This window comes from Dipodomys spectabilis, unplaced genomic scaffold (genome assembly GCF_019054845.1).
Source record: "Dipodomys spectabilis isolate Male_0828 unplaced genomic scaffold, ASM1905484v1 ptg000436l, whole genome shotgun sequence".
Lineage (NCBI taxonomy): Eukaryota > Metazoa > Chordata > Mammalia > Rodentia > Heteromyidae > Dipodomys > Dipodomys spectabilis.
This window is the reverse complement of record NW_024871113.1, coordinates 4,290,255-4,305,610: the sequence shown is the minus strand read 5'-3', so window position 1 is coordinate 4,305,610 and position 15,356 is coordinate 4,290,255. Positions and strand designations below refer to the sequence as shown.

Genomic DNA, 15,356 nt, shown 5'->3' with positions numbered 1-15,356 from the left:
ATTGTAATCCCTCTGTACGGTATTTTCACAATTGAAAAAAAAAAAGGAAAGAATCTCTTTATAGTTTTTTTTTCAGGCTTGAGATAGAAACTCAGTCTGTTTTAAGTCATTTGTGGTTTTCTGTTCTGTTCACAGGTGGAAAAGAGATAGCAGTGGAAATAAAATCTCCCACCCTGTTTCTGGGAAGAACATCTTACAGTTTGTTGCCATAAAAAGGAAAGACTGTGGAGAATGGGCAATCCCAGGAGTGAGCATTACAATTTGGTCAAATTAATGTTTAAATTCTTTTAGCTACTTCATTTTCTCTAGGGTTGTTGTATGTGGACCTTACTGACTCCATTTTTCCCCACTGCAATGGTATTCTGTCACTACCAGGAACAAGTTTAGCACTGGTGTCATTGTAACACCTTTAGAGAAGAAGATGGACTTAGTAATTACTGCTAGTCTTGTGTTCTGGTCTTTCTGTTTGCAAGTGGGTGATTTGGAGGTCAGAATCTTCTCTCTAATAGAATCATGCATACCTCACAGATAGCATTTAGGTGTCTAGCATGTAGTAGGCACTCATTAAAGTTGGTCCTATCCCAACCCTAGTTCCAACTCAAAACTCTTATTAGTGTTTTTTGATAAATTTTGATAAGTTGAGAGGTAAACAGAACAATAGCTTTTATACTTGCTTCTTATACTTTTACAGTTTTCCATGTCACCATGAGGAGCACTTTATTAGCCTACAGTTTGAATGCATGCTGGTGAAATATTTGAAGTGACCTTTTAAATCATTTATAATAAGTGTGGTTGCGTATTTTATATTTGATGCCTTATTGTGAAATGAGATGGTTTGCTATGAGGGTGCTGCTGTCTGCAAGAATAAAGCTTTAGGCAAATTAATATAGGACAGATCATCAAATTTCACTCATGCTAAGTGCAATAGCAAAACAATGATTTCATCATAAGCTTTTATATTTTTATTGTCATTTGAAATTCTGATCAGTAAGGACAACTTGCCGTGATACAATTTTGTGTTAGTCATCTGCTCAGTGTAACTTGAGAATCTACCCTTTGTCAGCTAGTATTTTAGTAATTGAGTAAACAGCAGAATAACAATTGTTTGATGCTAATATTCCAGTGAGAAGCATATAAGATAAATAGTGTAAATATTTTTTATGCTTGAAAGTTATAACTATTAAGAAAAAAAGCAAGATAGAAGAATAAGAAGTTCTTGAGATCTTATATTTGAGATAGTACAGTTAGAATAGGCCTCATAGAACAGGTGTCATTTGAATAAATGTCTGAAGGAAGTGAATAAGTGAATTGTGTACATACCTGGGAATAAGCATTTTGGACAAAGATAATAGTAAGTGCTGACATGGAGGAATAGGGGTGACTATTATGGGCAGATAGGATTAGAAATATATACTTGCCACTCAGTCAATACTTGTGCAGTAAATCATAGCTTATTAATTTTTTAATCTTTACATTTCTATACTGGACCTGGGGCTTGAACTCAGTGCCTGGTGCTATCTCTGAGCTTTTTTGCTCATGGCTAGTACTCTACCACTTGAACCTTAGCTCTGCTTCTGGCTCTTTTTTTTTTATTGGTGGTTAATTGAAGATAAGAGTTTCATGGACATTCCTTCCTAGGCCAGCTTGTAATTGTGATCCTCAGATTTCAGCCTCCTGAGTAGCTAGGATTACAAGTATGAGTCACCAGTGCCTGGACATCTTTTACTCACTTAAAATTAAATATGTATATATATTTATTATTTTTATATTTATTTATTATCTTTTAAGTAGTTGTACAGTCAAGTTGCCATTCGATAAAGCTCTTTATGTATACAGTTTGTTTTGATCAATGTCACCCCTTGCAATATTCTTACCCATCCCTCCCCACCCACCTTTTCCCTCACTTTTCTTAATTTTGTAGGGTATGTATTGAATTTTTTTTTTTTTTTGCAATTTGACAAAACTTTTTTTTTTTTTTTTAATTTGACTTCAGGGAATGGTAGATCCAGGAGAGAAGATAAGTGCCACATTGAAAAGAGAATTTGGTGAGGAAGCTCTCAATTCCTTACAGAAATCCAGTGCTGAAAAGAGGGAAATAGAAGAACAATTGCACAAACTCTTCAACCAAGAACAATTAGTGGTAAGAAATGATGGTTCCAGGAGGGAACTAAATAATAGTCCTATAAATTAATGAAAATAGACTTCAAGTTCACCTGGAACCTTCTCTGAATAAAATAGACTTCTTGTATATTTGAGATAAATATTCATAGAAGCAACTCAAGATATAGAGAGATCACTATTATAAATAGATTTGCCTTGAATTTATAGCCCAGTTGTAGACCAATTTTATTATTTTTTTCCTTTTTTCCTCAGTATTTCTTTAGGTATGAGCTAATATGACAGAAAAGCTATTTTTTACTTGGTAAGGATCTATCCAACAGGAAAATCTTGTTTCTGTTTACATAAAGCTCTCTGAAACATTTATATTTTAAATTATATAAAGATTTTTTTCTGGTTGGTGTCTGTTGTGGTATCATGTCTGTATTGTCTATATAGTCTGTAATTATGAAAATGCCTTACAAGTTACGTTTCCATATATTTTAGGTCACATTTGTATTAGATGATTGCATCCAAATCCTTTTATGTATTAATTGCTTAAATTTCACTATTTAGTTTTATTTATAGATCCCCTTTATTAATTAGAATAATCTATGTGTTTATGAAATTATGATCAGAGAAGTTATTAAAACAAAAATGCTTAAATAATCAAACATTTTTAAAAAACATGTGCAAATCTGACTGTTCTCAAATACTCTTTTTTTTTTTTTTTTTTACATTTATCAATTTTATTTTATTTTATTTTTTTTTTATTGTAAAGCTACTATACAGAGGGTTACAGTTACATGAGTGAGGTTATGAGTACACTTCCTCTTGAACATTGTTACCCCCTCCATTGTTTTCCCCCTACCATCCCCTCCCTCCCTCCCTTCCCCGAGGTTCTTTTTTTTTTTATTGTGATTAAATGATTACATAATTTCAAAGTCACAAGTTCATTCTAACTTCCCTGGAACAAATTGTCTACCACAGTCTGTAATATATAACAGTGTTCACATGTTATATACCATATTTGTGATCAGCAGCATGGGGATATTTAGTAGTGGTTCAACCAGATGAGCGGAAGTTCTTTGTTTCTTAAGTCCTGTTTTATCGTATCACCTAACCTTTTGGATTTAGCATCCACTTATCAGGGAGACCATGTACCGTTTGTCTCTTCGTTCTTGGCTTATCTCGCTCAACATGATTCCTTCTAGCTCCATCCATTTCCCTGCAAATGCCATTATTTTGTCATTTCTAATGGCTGCATAATATTCCATTGTGTATAGATACCACAATTTTTGGATCCATTCATCTGTGGTGGGGCATCTAGGTTGTTTCCATATCCTAGCTATTGCGAACAGTGCTGCAATAAACATGGAGGTGCACGTGTCCTTGTATATTGGTTCCTGTTGTTCAGGGTAGATGCCTAGAAGTGGTATGACTGGGTCGTAAGGGAGGTCAATCTTTAGCTTTCTAAGGACCCTCCAGACTGCTTTCCAAAGTGGTTGTATAAGTGTACATTCCCACCAGCAGTGTAACAGGGTTCCTCTTTCTCCACATCCCCTCCAGCATTTGTCGTTGGCTGATTTGTGGATGTGGGACATTCTGACTGGGGTAAGGTGGTATCTCAGGGTTGTCTTTATTTGCATTTCCTTCACCACCAGGGATGATGAACATTTCCTCATGTGTTTCTTTGCCATTTTTATTTCTTCATTTGAGAAGTCCCTCTTTAGTTCCCTTGCCCATTTAGTAATTGGTTTGTTAGGTTTGGGAGGGATTAGTTTCTTGAGTTCCCTGTATATACAGGATGTTAACCCCTTGTCTGATATATTGCTGGTAAATATTTTTTCCCAATTAGTTGGTTGTCTTTCTAGCTTAGTTGCGATAGATTTAGCTGTGCAGAAGCTTTTTATTTTAAGGTAGTCCCATTTGTCGAGTCTCTCTCCAACTTGTTGTGACCCTGGGACTCTGTTCAGGAAGTTCCTTCCTGTGCCTATTAGTTCAGGTGTCTCTCCTACTCTGTCCTGTAGTAGTTTCAGAGATTCAGGTTTAATGTTAAGGTCTTTAATCCATTTTGAGTTGATGTTGGTGCATGGTGATAGGCTGGGGTCCACTTTTAGTTTTCTGCATGTGGCTGCCCAGTTTTCCCAGCACCAGCGGTTGAAGAGGCTGTGTTTCTTCCATTGTATGTCTTTGGCTCCTTTGTCCAATATCAGCTGGCTGTAGGCCTGTGGATTTATATCTGGATCTTCTATTCTGTTCCATTGGTCTTCGGGCCTGTTTTTGTGCCAGTACCATGCTGTCTTTATGATTATAGCTCTGTAGTAGAGTTTGAAGTTCGGCATGGATAGCCCTCCCATATTGTCTTTATCCCCTAGAATTGTTTTGGCTATTCTAGGTCTTTTGTTGTTCCATATAAATTTTTGGACTGTTTTCTGTATTTCAGTGATGTACGTCATTGGGATTTTAATAGGAATTGCATTGAATTTGTATATTAGTTTTGGAAGTATCACCATCTTTACTATATTAAGTCGGCCTATCCAGGAGCATGGGAGGTCTTTCCATTTCCTAGTGTCTTCTGCAATTTCTTTCTTTAACTTTTTATAGTTCTCATTAAATAGTTCTTTTACATCTTTGGTTAGGTTAATTCCTAAATATTTTATTTTTTGGGAGGTTATTGTGAATGGGGTTGCTCCCTTTATTTCCCTCTCTTCCTGTGCATTATCAGTGTATAGGAAGGCAACTGATTTTTGTGGGTTTATTTTGTATCCTGCTATTTTGCCGAAGTGACTTATGATTTCTAAAAGTTTGGGGATGGAGTTTTTGGGATCGTGGAGGTATAGTATCATGTCGTCTGCAAAAAGGGATAGTTTCACTTCTTCTTTCCCTATGTGGATCCCTTTAATGTCTTTTTCTTGCCTTATTGCCCTGACTAAGGGTTCTAGGACTATGTTGAAGAGGAGTGGAGACAGTGGACATCCTTGCCTTGTTCCTGTTTTTAGGAGGATTGGTTGTAGCTTTTCCCCATTAAGTATAATATTGGCTATTGGTCTGTCATAAATGGCTTTTATTGTTTTTAGAAATGTTCCTTCTATTCCTATTTTCTCCAGAGCTTTTAGCATGAATGAATGTTGAATTTTATCAAAGGCCTTTTCTGCATCTGTGGCGATAATCATGTGATTCTTGACCTTGGCTCTGTTGATATGCTGGATTACATTTATTGACTTACGTATGTTAAACCATCCCTGTGTTTCTGGGATGAAGCCTACCTGATCATAGTGTATTATTTTTTTTATGTGTTTCTGGATTCTGTTAGCTAGAATCTTGTTAAGGATCTTTGCATCTGTGTTCATCAAGGAAATTGGCCTGTAATTCTCCTTTTTGGTTGGGTCTTTGCCTGGTTTGGGGATGAGTGTGATATTGGCTTCGTAGAATGAGTTTGGGATAGCTCCCTCCTTCTCTGTTTCTCTGAAGAGCTTGAGGAGTATGGGTATTAGTTCTTCTTTAAAGGTCTTATAGAATTCTGCTGTGAATCCATCTGGTCCTGGGCTTTTTTTTGTTGGAAGACTTTTGATAGCTTCCTGTATCTCATTATAGGATATTGGCTTATTTAATTGGTTAACTTCTTCTTTGCTCAGTGTGGGTAACTTGTATTTCTCTAAAAATGCATCCATTTCCGCCAGATTTTCTTCCTTTAGAGAGTATAGCTTTTGAAAGTAGTCTGTTAGAATTGTTTGGATATCTTGGGTACGTGTTGTGATGTTTCCCGTGGCATCCCTAATCCTATTAATATGGGTTTCCTCTCTTCTTTTTTTAATTAATCTTGCCAACGGGCCATCAATTTTGTTTATTTTTTCAAAGAACCAGCTTTTTGTTTGGTTTATTTTGGTTATGGTTTTCTGATTTTCTAATTGGTTAATCTCTGCTCTCAATTTGGTTATCTGGCTTCGTCTAGTAGCTTTAGGTCCCATTTTTTCTTGTTTTTCTAGCTGTTTTAGTTGCAACATGAGATTATTTACTTGGTCTGTCTCCATTCTCTTGATGTGGGCACTGAGGGCAATAAATTTGCCCCTCAGGACTGCTTTTGCTGTGTCCCACAAGTTTCTTTGTGAGGTGTTTTCATTTTCATTGAGTTGTAGGAAATGCTTTATTTCTTCTCTGATCTCTTCTGTTACCCAGGCCTTGTTAAGGAGTGTGCTGTTCAATCTCCATGTATTAGAGAAATTTCTGCGGTATGCTTTGTTATTGAGAGCTAGCTTGATTCCACTGTGGTCAGATAGGATACAGGGGATTATGTCGATCCCTTTGTATTTGCTTAAGTTCCTTGCATGAACTATGATATGGTCTATTTTGGAGAAAGTTCCATGAGCTGCTGAGAAGAATGTGTACTGTGTTGTTTTAGGGTGAAATACTCGGTAGATGTCAGTTAATTCCGCTTGAAGTATGGCCTCACTTAATTCGGTAGCTTCTTTGCCAATCCTCTGGTTGGTAGACCTGTCCTTTGGTGAGAGTGGCGTGTTAAAGTCTCCTAGTATTATCGTATTGGGATCTATTTTATTCTGTAAGTTTGAGAGCATTTGTTTAACATATCTGGGTGCACCGATATTTGGGGCATATAAGTTGATGATGGTTATATCCTCCTCTTGGATTGTTCCCTTTATTAATATGTAGTGTCCGTCCTTGTCTTTCTGTACTGATTTTAATGAAAAGTTTATTTTGTCAGATATCAGGATAGCTACACCTGCTTTCTTATTGGGGGAATTTGATTGGTAGATCCTTTTCCACCCCTTCACTCTGAGTTTGTTTGTATGTTTGGCTGAGAGGTGGGTCTCCTGAAGGCAACAGATGGATGGGTCTTGTTTTCTGATCCAGTCCTCAGTTCGTTTTCTTTTAATTGGCGAATTCAGCCCATTTATATTAAGAGAAAGTATAGAGAGATGCATTGTTGTCCCTGCCATTCCGTTTTCCTAAGTTTTTCTTCTTTCCTTTCCTCCTGTGCTTGCTCAGTTAGACTTTGAGTAATGCCTGTTTGGGGCAGGTCCCAGTTCCTGGTTGCTTTCTTCAGGTTGTGTCCCCCCTCTTAGAATTCTTTGTAATGCTGGCTTAATGTTTATGTATTCATTTAGTTTTTCTTTGCTATTAAAAGTTTTCAGTTCTCCATCGAATGTGAATGCTAGCTTTGCCGGGTATATCAGTCTGGGTTGGCAGTTATTGGCTCTCAGGGCTCGTATGGTGCTTTCCCAGGCTTTTCTTGCATTCATTGTTTGTGTGGAGAGATCTGCAGTGATTCTAATTTTTTTCCCGTTGTAGTATAGCTCCTTCTTCATTTTTGCTGCATGCAGGATTGTTTCCTTATTATTCAGATCCATCATTGTTACTATAATGTGCCTAGAAGTGTTTCTCCTGGGATCTTGCTTGTTGGGTGTTCGATAAGCTTTTGTGATGTAGTTAAGATGGTCGTTTTTGAGGTGGGGAAAATTTTCATTGACTATCTTGTTAAATAGGTGTTGCATTCCCTTGCTCTGGAATTCCTCACCTTCGTCCACTCCGATTATGCGAAGGTTAAATTTTTTAGCATTATCTGCTTGCTCTTGAATTTCCCTTTGGTTTAATTTGAGTGATTTTTCCATATCTGTCACTTTTTGGTCCAGTTGGTATTCTGTCTTCTGTATCTGACACTCTACCTTCCATTTCATTCAGTCTGTTGACCGTGGCTTCTATTGTGGTTTGCATGGTGGAAATGGATCCCTTTATGGATTCAATGTTGGTTCTCAGAGTACTGATCTCACCTCTCAATGAGGTGAGATCAGTATGCATTACCTCTAATTTGGCGTTTATCTCACTTCTTACTGAGGTTTGTGCAGCTTCTATTTTTGCATCCAACTTTTGTTTGATGTCCTGTATATCTTTTGATAGTTCATCCTTGTGCTCTTTCAATTTCTGATCCATTTCTCGCTTTATTTCTTGAGTCATTGCCTCCAGCAACCCTTGGATGTAGTTTTTGTCTTCCATTCCTGCTTTGCTCCCACTGGGGCTCTCCCCTGCGTGGCTGCTGGCTTTTGAGGTGAGCTTGCTGTCCTGGGTAGTGGTAAACCTTGTGATTTTTCTCTGTGATTTTCGCATGGGGGTTCAGGAGACTGCTCTTCAATCTTGTTTTGGTGTGTCTGTCTTTGCTTGGTTGCTGATTCTGTATTGGTAGAGAGAGTCTGTGCCTGATCTGGATTCTGTTGGGAGCCTATTTCCAGCTGCTATTCTGACTTACTTAGGATTCTCAGCTCTCTGCTGTAGCAATTCCCGCCTTTGGAAGGGTTGAGCAGCCTAGACTGCTTGTGTTTGCTCCTGCGGGTGCTCTTGGGAAGATCAGATGCTCTGGATGCACTCTCCCAAATACTGGAGTCTGCTATGGGCTCCTGATGTGTTTTTGTTTGTTTGTTTTGGGCTGGTTGTGGGCTTGAACTCTAGGTTTGGGTGCTGTCCCTCAGCTCTTCAGCTCAAGGCTGGCACCCTACCATTTGAGTCACAGCCCCACTTCTGACCCTTTTTGCTTTGTTCAGGTGCCGGTCTCCAGGCCTGGTTCCGGCCCCAGCCTGGAGCGCGCTCGTTAGGCCTGTGCTAATGTGTATACCACCTAGGTTATGCAGCCTGGAGGACACAGTTCAAATTTCTTCTACTGTTGGTAGTCTTGACCCAGGGGCGCTGTTCCTGGCTTGAGCATTTAAGCTCCCTTCCAGGGGCGCTCTTGCTCTGGCCTGGCCAGCAGAGTGTGCTCCACCGGCTGGTGGAGCTCTTGAACAGTTCCCAGTTTTAGTGGGTCCTGTGGTCCAGGTGTTGGGGTAGGGAGTCTAGGTCAGGGTCTGGGGATTCCCTCCAGCTCTGGTCTCCCTTGAGGGATTCACTGTCCCCTGTTATTCACCCTGTAGGTCGTCAGTTGTTGCAATCCGAGTTCAGTTGGGGTGGTTGCGGGCTGGGTTGGGCGGCCCCCCGCCGGGTAGTTGCTATGGCGATTGGGCGGGTGTTCTGCCGACAGGTCCCTTTGTGGCGCTGCTGGTGCTGGGCGGCTTTGGCGGGATGGAGCCTCTCCGCTCCGGTGGAGAGTGATGGATGGGGGTGGGATCCTCGTGGAGACTCCCGGCTGTTAGGTTTCTCTGTTCCTGGCGATCCGCTGTTCTGCAATCCGGTACCTGGTGATCTGCAAGCAGCCCCCTGTGTCTCTGTGGCTCCGGCAGCCCCCGCCGGGCCGGCTGGCGGCGGCTTGGCGCACTGCCGCGCGGCCAGTAAAGGTTGGGGGAGGGGTCTTCGCTCTTCTCTGTTCTGAAATTCTTCTTTTCCTCTCTTTCTTTTTTTGTTATTTTCCACCTCTGGTTTTTCTCTGAGTGTTCGTCTTTTTGTTGTTGTCGGTCTCTTGGGGAGATTAAAGGTTGGAACTCGAACTCTCTTTTTGGTTGGAGAGAGCTGTGGCGTTTCCCTACTGCCCCGTCGCCATCTTGGTCCCCCCTCCTCAAATACTCTTTTTATTGCTGGTGATTGAATTTAGGAGCCCCTACATGCTTAGTACATATTCTTTTACTGAGCTATGCCCCCCCAATCTCTCTCAAGTTTTGAAATTTAAGAGTAATGAATTTAATGAATTTTAAAATTGCTTCAAAAGAGAATATTACCCTGCAGGAATGTAAACAAGTATATAGAAGCGATGCTGAAGGCTCCATGATAGTTACATTTCTTTTTCTAAAAAGTTTTGAAGTCAGGGTCTTGCACTTGTTACCACCCCAGCCACATGCCAGTCCTACATTTTTTTCTTCTTTGGTGGCACCAAGTTTTGAATTCTGGGCCTTGCATTTACTAAGCCAGAGCCCTTCCACATGAGCCATGCGCCAGCTCCATCCTCCCCCCCCTTTTTTTTCAGAATTTTATCCAATTAGAATCTTGTATTTTTGACCAATTCTGGTCTTAGATTACACAGTCTACTACTTAAGCCTCCTGAGTAGCTGGGATTACCGATATAAATTACCATGCCTGGGTTGTTGGTTGAGATAGGATCTCACTAACTCTTTTCCCAGGCTGGTATTCAACAGCTGTCATCCTGATCTCTCTCATACCAAGTAGCTGGGACTATAGGGATGAGCTATCAAACGCAGGTTTATCTTAACATTTTTAAGCATAATAGTCTGCATTGTTAAATATGTTCATGTTTATGTTCCTGAATCTGATGAAGGTAACATGCTTTTGTTCTGCCTATTCCTGTTTCACCCTAGACTTTTTTTTTTAATCTTTCTCTTTTAATAAATAGATATATAAGGGATATGTTGATGATCCTCGAAACACTGATAATGCATGGATGGAAACAGAAGCTGTAAACTACCATGATGAGACAGGTATGTATGCATGCATATATGTATGTATGTATGTATGTGTGTATATATTTATTGCCAGTCCTGGGGCTTGAATTTAGGAATTTGGACTCTGTTCTTGAGCCTCTTGGCGCTCAAGGTTAATGCTCTACCACTTGGGCCACAGTACCAATTCTGTCTTTTTCTGAGTAATTTATTGGAGATTAGAATCTCAGATTTTCCTGCCTAGGCTGGTGTTGAACTCATATCTCAGCTTCTTGAATAGCTAGGATTACAGGCGTGTGCCCAGCTGAGACAGGTAATTTTATACTCACATTTACTATATTGTTTGGATTAGAGAATCAGGTTCAGCCACCATACTGGAGCACAACCATATGTAGACCAAGAGCTACTGATTTTAGGATAGATTTTTATGGGAGCAAAGTTGTTTGTTATTTTTATACAACACCTCTGATGCTGAAACAGTTCATCCTTCTAGGACTGAGAACTTAAGAGAAATATGTAAATGTAGTTTAGAGTGAATTGTACAAAACTGCTGACATATTTGTTATTTTGAGGTTTAAAAACTGATCCTTCAGAAGTTGATTAGTTTATGAGTTGTTTACTGTTTTTACCCCATGTCTTTTCTCTTTCTAAAAATTAAAGAAAAAAAGCTGTACTTCTAATTCCAAGATCTTTGGCATATCTGAGTTTGATTCTGTTGCTTGGCTTTGTCTCTAGACTGTTTAGTTTTGCCTTTTAGTGTACCTTGCAGTTTCTTTTGGAAGTTGGACAAGATTTAAGGCAAGTAGGCCTTAGTGTAAGTAGTGTAAGGTTATATGTTTATCTGGCTAGTTATGCTGTATTTGCTTACTATAGCCACAGGTATCAAAAGCTAAAATTTACTCTGGTGTCTGTGTGTGCATGTGCATGTGTGCTCATGTGGATGTGCACATGCAGACTCACACATGCACACATGCTGGTATTGGAGCTTGAACCCCAGAGCCTATGTACTGTCTCTGAGTTTTTTCACTCAAGGCTTGAGTAACGTAAGTCTGCTTCTAGCTTTTTTCTGGTTAATTGGAGAGAAAAGTCTCAAGGACTTTATTGCCCAGGTTGTCTTTGAACTGTGATCTTCACATTTCAGTCTTCTGAGTAGCTAGATTTACAGGTGGGAGCCACAGGCACCTGACAGATGTCTTTGTTTTATGTTGTTTTTGTTTTTGTTGTGTGATACCAAGGAATCAATTCCAGGGCCTCTTGCATTCTGGGCAAGCACTCTACCACTAAGCCACATTCCCAGCCATGCCCTTGTTTTTCTCTCCAGACTCCTTCCTTAATCAGGTCTGAGATATGCTCCTCTCTCAGTAGTATCTTCCTTTACTGTAAGTTTTAGGATAAGGGAACCCTAGGAGGATCCTATGACTTTCTTTCCCTGAGCTTGTCTGTGCTCCTGAGCTGCAGCCTCCACAAGTGCTTCTCAGCTTTGCTTCTCCTCCTTTCTGCCTCAGATCACCCAGGTTAGTTGGCCTGCAGTTGGTATTACCCTCCTCCCAGTTATCTAGGCCTTTATAAAAAAAAAATTGTACATGAGGGCAGTGTACTTTAGATGTTTTCAAAATTATTATTTTCTCTTCACCCTGCTGGAAGACAGAGAGAATTTTTCTCCAGTGAGGGCTGGCAGGGTGCCCCTAACCTCAGTTCTCTGAGATCTAAGAACTGTTAATTTTTAGTTTAGCTTTTTTCATGTGATGATGACAGAGGTGACTCTTGAACTCTACATGTCAGATTACACCAATCTAAACTGCTAAAAATTTTGTATAATATTTGTATAATAGAATTAAGTGCCCACAGACATGAGTGGAAAACTATTAATTCTGGTAAAACATGATTTTAGAGGAAGTTGTTATTTACAAAATCCAACAGTTAACTATTTGGGTTTAGATTTACTTTTCACTTCTCTCTTTCCATTGATGGCTGTATGTTGCAGTTACATGACAATAGACATAGACCCTGGTTATTTTCAAGGTCAAATATCACTGAATGCCTGGTTCATCCTGGGCTGTAATCCTCTTGATTGTGCTACCCCATGACACTAGGATGATAGGTATATGCTACCTATATTCAAGCCATTGGTTGTGATGGAGTCGCTCAAACTTCTTTTCTACTTGGACTGGCTTTGAATGTCCTACCCTTGACCACTGCATTCCAAGTAGGTAACAGACTTGAACCACTTTGCCTGATTCTCTCCCTTTCCCTCCCGACTCTCTTTTTTTGTTTTGTTTTGTTTTTAAGAATAATAGAAATGGTTATTCCATTAAAAAAAAAAATATATATATATGTGTATGTGCTAAATGCCATGGTGAAATCCTTTGGTACAATTAATACTTAAAAATGAATGAGAGGGAGGTAGAAGGCTTGAATGGAGAGAGTAAATGTGCATATATGAAAATAGAACAATGGGCTGGGAAGGTGGCTCAATGGTAGAGTGCTTGCCTAGCATGCATGAGGCCCTGGGTTCGATTCCTCAGCACCACATAAATAGAAAAAGCCGGAAGTGGCGCTGTGGCTCAAGTGTTAAGAGTGCTTGCTTTGAGCTGAGGAGCTCAGGTACAGCAACCAGGCCCAGAGTTCAGGCCCAATAACCAACAAAAAAAAAAAAAAGAGAGAGAGAAAATAGAACAATGAAACTTGTTGAACGTGTTTTAGGAATAGAGGCCAGGGGCTTTAGCGTGATAGAGGGGGGAAGGGTGATAAGGGTACATTGTATGAGGATATGGAAATGGCACAATAAAATCCTCCTGTACAACTAGTTTACACAAATTTAAAAATCTTAAATCATCACAGACAAGAAAAGGAGTAATCCCCCTTTTAAAAATGTTCCTTTAAAAAAAAAATTTGGCAATACTGGAGATTGAACTTAGAACCTTTGCTTGCTAGGCAGCTACTCTACTATATCTCCAACCTCCTTGTTATTTTTAAGGTAGAGTCTCACTTTTTGCCAGAGCCTGCCTGGGCTGCAATTCTCCTACTTGTGCTACCCTATTGCTAGAGATGACAGTGTGCAATACTGCACCCAGCTGTGTGCTTCTCTTATAGCTGGGATAAAGCTACATGTCATGGTACCCAGCCATTAGTGGAGATGAGTCTCTCAAACTTCTTTTTACCTGGGCTGTCTTAGATCCCTGATCTTGATCTCTGATTTCTAAGTAGTGAAGATTACAAGCTTGAGCCAGCTAAAGGAACAGTTTTCTTTTTGGAACCTCCACCTAATATTTGGGAAATTAGTTGAACTCAGGCATTTGGAATGTTTTGTTTTCTAATTTCCTTAACTACTAATATAGTGCTGATTTAAGTTTGTTTGTTTGTCTATTTTTTATACCATCCCTGGGGCTTGAACTCAGGGCCTGGCCACTGTCTCTCAGCCTTTGTACTCAAGGGCAGCACTCTACTGCTTGAAACACAGCTCCATTTCCAGCTTTTGGTAGTTAATTGAAGATAAGAGTTTCAGGGATTTTCCTGCTGGGGCTGGCTTTGAACCATGATCCTCATATCTCAGCTAGGATGTAGCTAGGATGACATGTATGAGCCATGAGTACCTAGCTTATGATTTAAGTTTATAGTAAGAACAGAAGAAGATAGAGAATTATGCTGATAATATGGATAAATAAATTCCTTTTTGTGTGTGTGTGTATTTTTAATTTGATGACCAGGTGAGATAATGGATAATCTTAATCTAGAAGCTGGAGATGATGCTGGAAAAGTGAAATGGGTGGATATCAGTGATAAACTCAAGCTTTATGCCAGCCACTCTCACTTCATCAAACTTGTGGCAGAGAAACGAGATGCACACTGGAGTGAAGACTCTGAAACTGACTAACATGGACTATTGCTGGTCTCAGTGTAAGCCAAAGGCCACCCAAGACCTGTGCTGAGAAGAAGGCAGTACACAGAAACCATACTATAAAAAGGTCATTTGGAAATTATTTTATTCTCTTTCAGAATGTTTGTATATAGAAGATTTTGCATCAGAATAAAATGAGCAAGTATGTTGAAATTGAACATGGAATTGTAAACTTTCTTGTAAAAAAGTTTAAAAATTGTCATATTTTACAAGTATTCTAAATTTAAGCATGGCTTATATTAAATTTAAATAACCTTTTTTTTTTTGAAGAATTGTATTGAGAATAAAAATATAGACATGTACTTTCCATGTAGTCTTTGTTGGTTAGTTCTTTTCCCTTCTTATCTTCAGAGGCCTAAAGGATGTTTCCACCACAGCAGACTCCTTGGGGGAGTTCTACCATTAGATGTGTATAGTTTAATGTCTAATCTGATTTCCCTTCAGTATTTTCCTTCAAATGATCTTATGGACTCTGATTTAGAAACCTTGTATTTAAGCAGCTTTATAAGGAATTTTCCGTTATTTTAATCAATAAAGATTAAATTTTGTTTTTCTTTGTGGGGCCTGAACTCTGGGCCTGGGCACTGTCCCTAAGCTCTTCAGCTCAAGGCCTGCGCTCTACCACTTGAACCACAGTACTACTTCTGGCTTTTTCTGCTTATGTGATGCTGAGGAATCGAACCTAGGGTCTCATGCTTGCAAGGCAAGCACTCTACCACTGAGCCACCTTCCCAGCCCAAGAACTCATATTAAGACATTTTCAACTTAGAAAATATTCAGGTAATTGGTCATTTATAGATACTTACTTTCCTATAAATATTAAAAGTTATAGCTTAATTAATAGGTAAAAACTAACAAGGAATTGAAATCAGGAAAGGACAGAATTGATTGTGTTTTTTGTTTTTGTTGGAGAGGCATGTTAAAGATTGAAACAGTTTTTAAAGAGACACATGGCTAATATAAGTCACAGCAGAAAAGAGAGGATAGTGTACCAGGATCTCTAGGATACAGGCAACAAACAGGAAAGG

General features: G+C 39.3%; 1 protein-coding gene across 2 annotated transcripts in view; it reads left to right on the top strand.

Annotated features, from left to right (window-relative positions):
• Nudt9 (nudix hydrolase 9) overlaps window positions 1-14,630 on the top strand; it is a 32,344-nt gene extending 17,714 nt beyond the window's left edge. For both annotated transcript variants that reach the window (XM_042668453.1, XM_042668452.1), the window contains exons 5-8: window positions 136-247; window positions 1,994-2,140; window positions 10,385-10,469; window positions 14,138-14,630. In XM_042668453.1, coding sequence (XP_042524387.1) covers window positions 136-247; window positions 1,994-2,140; window positions 10,385-10,469; window positions 14,138-14,304 — 511 coding nt within the window. In that variant the 3' untranslated portion in view covers window positions 14,305-14,630. The remainder of the gene's footprint in view (window positions 1-135; window positions 248-1,993; window positions 2,141-10,384; window positions 10,470-14,137) is intronic.
• Window positions 14,631-15,356: the final 726 nt, after the last annotated feature.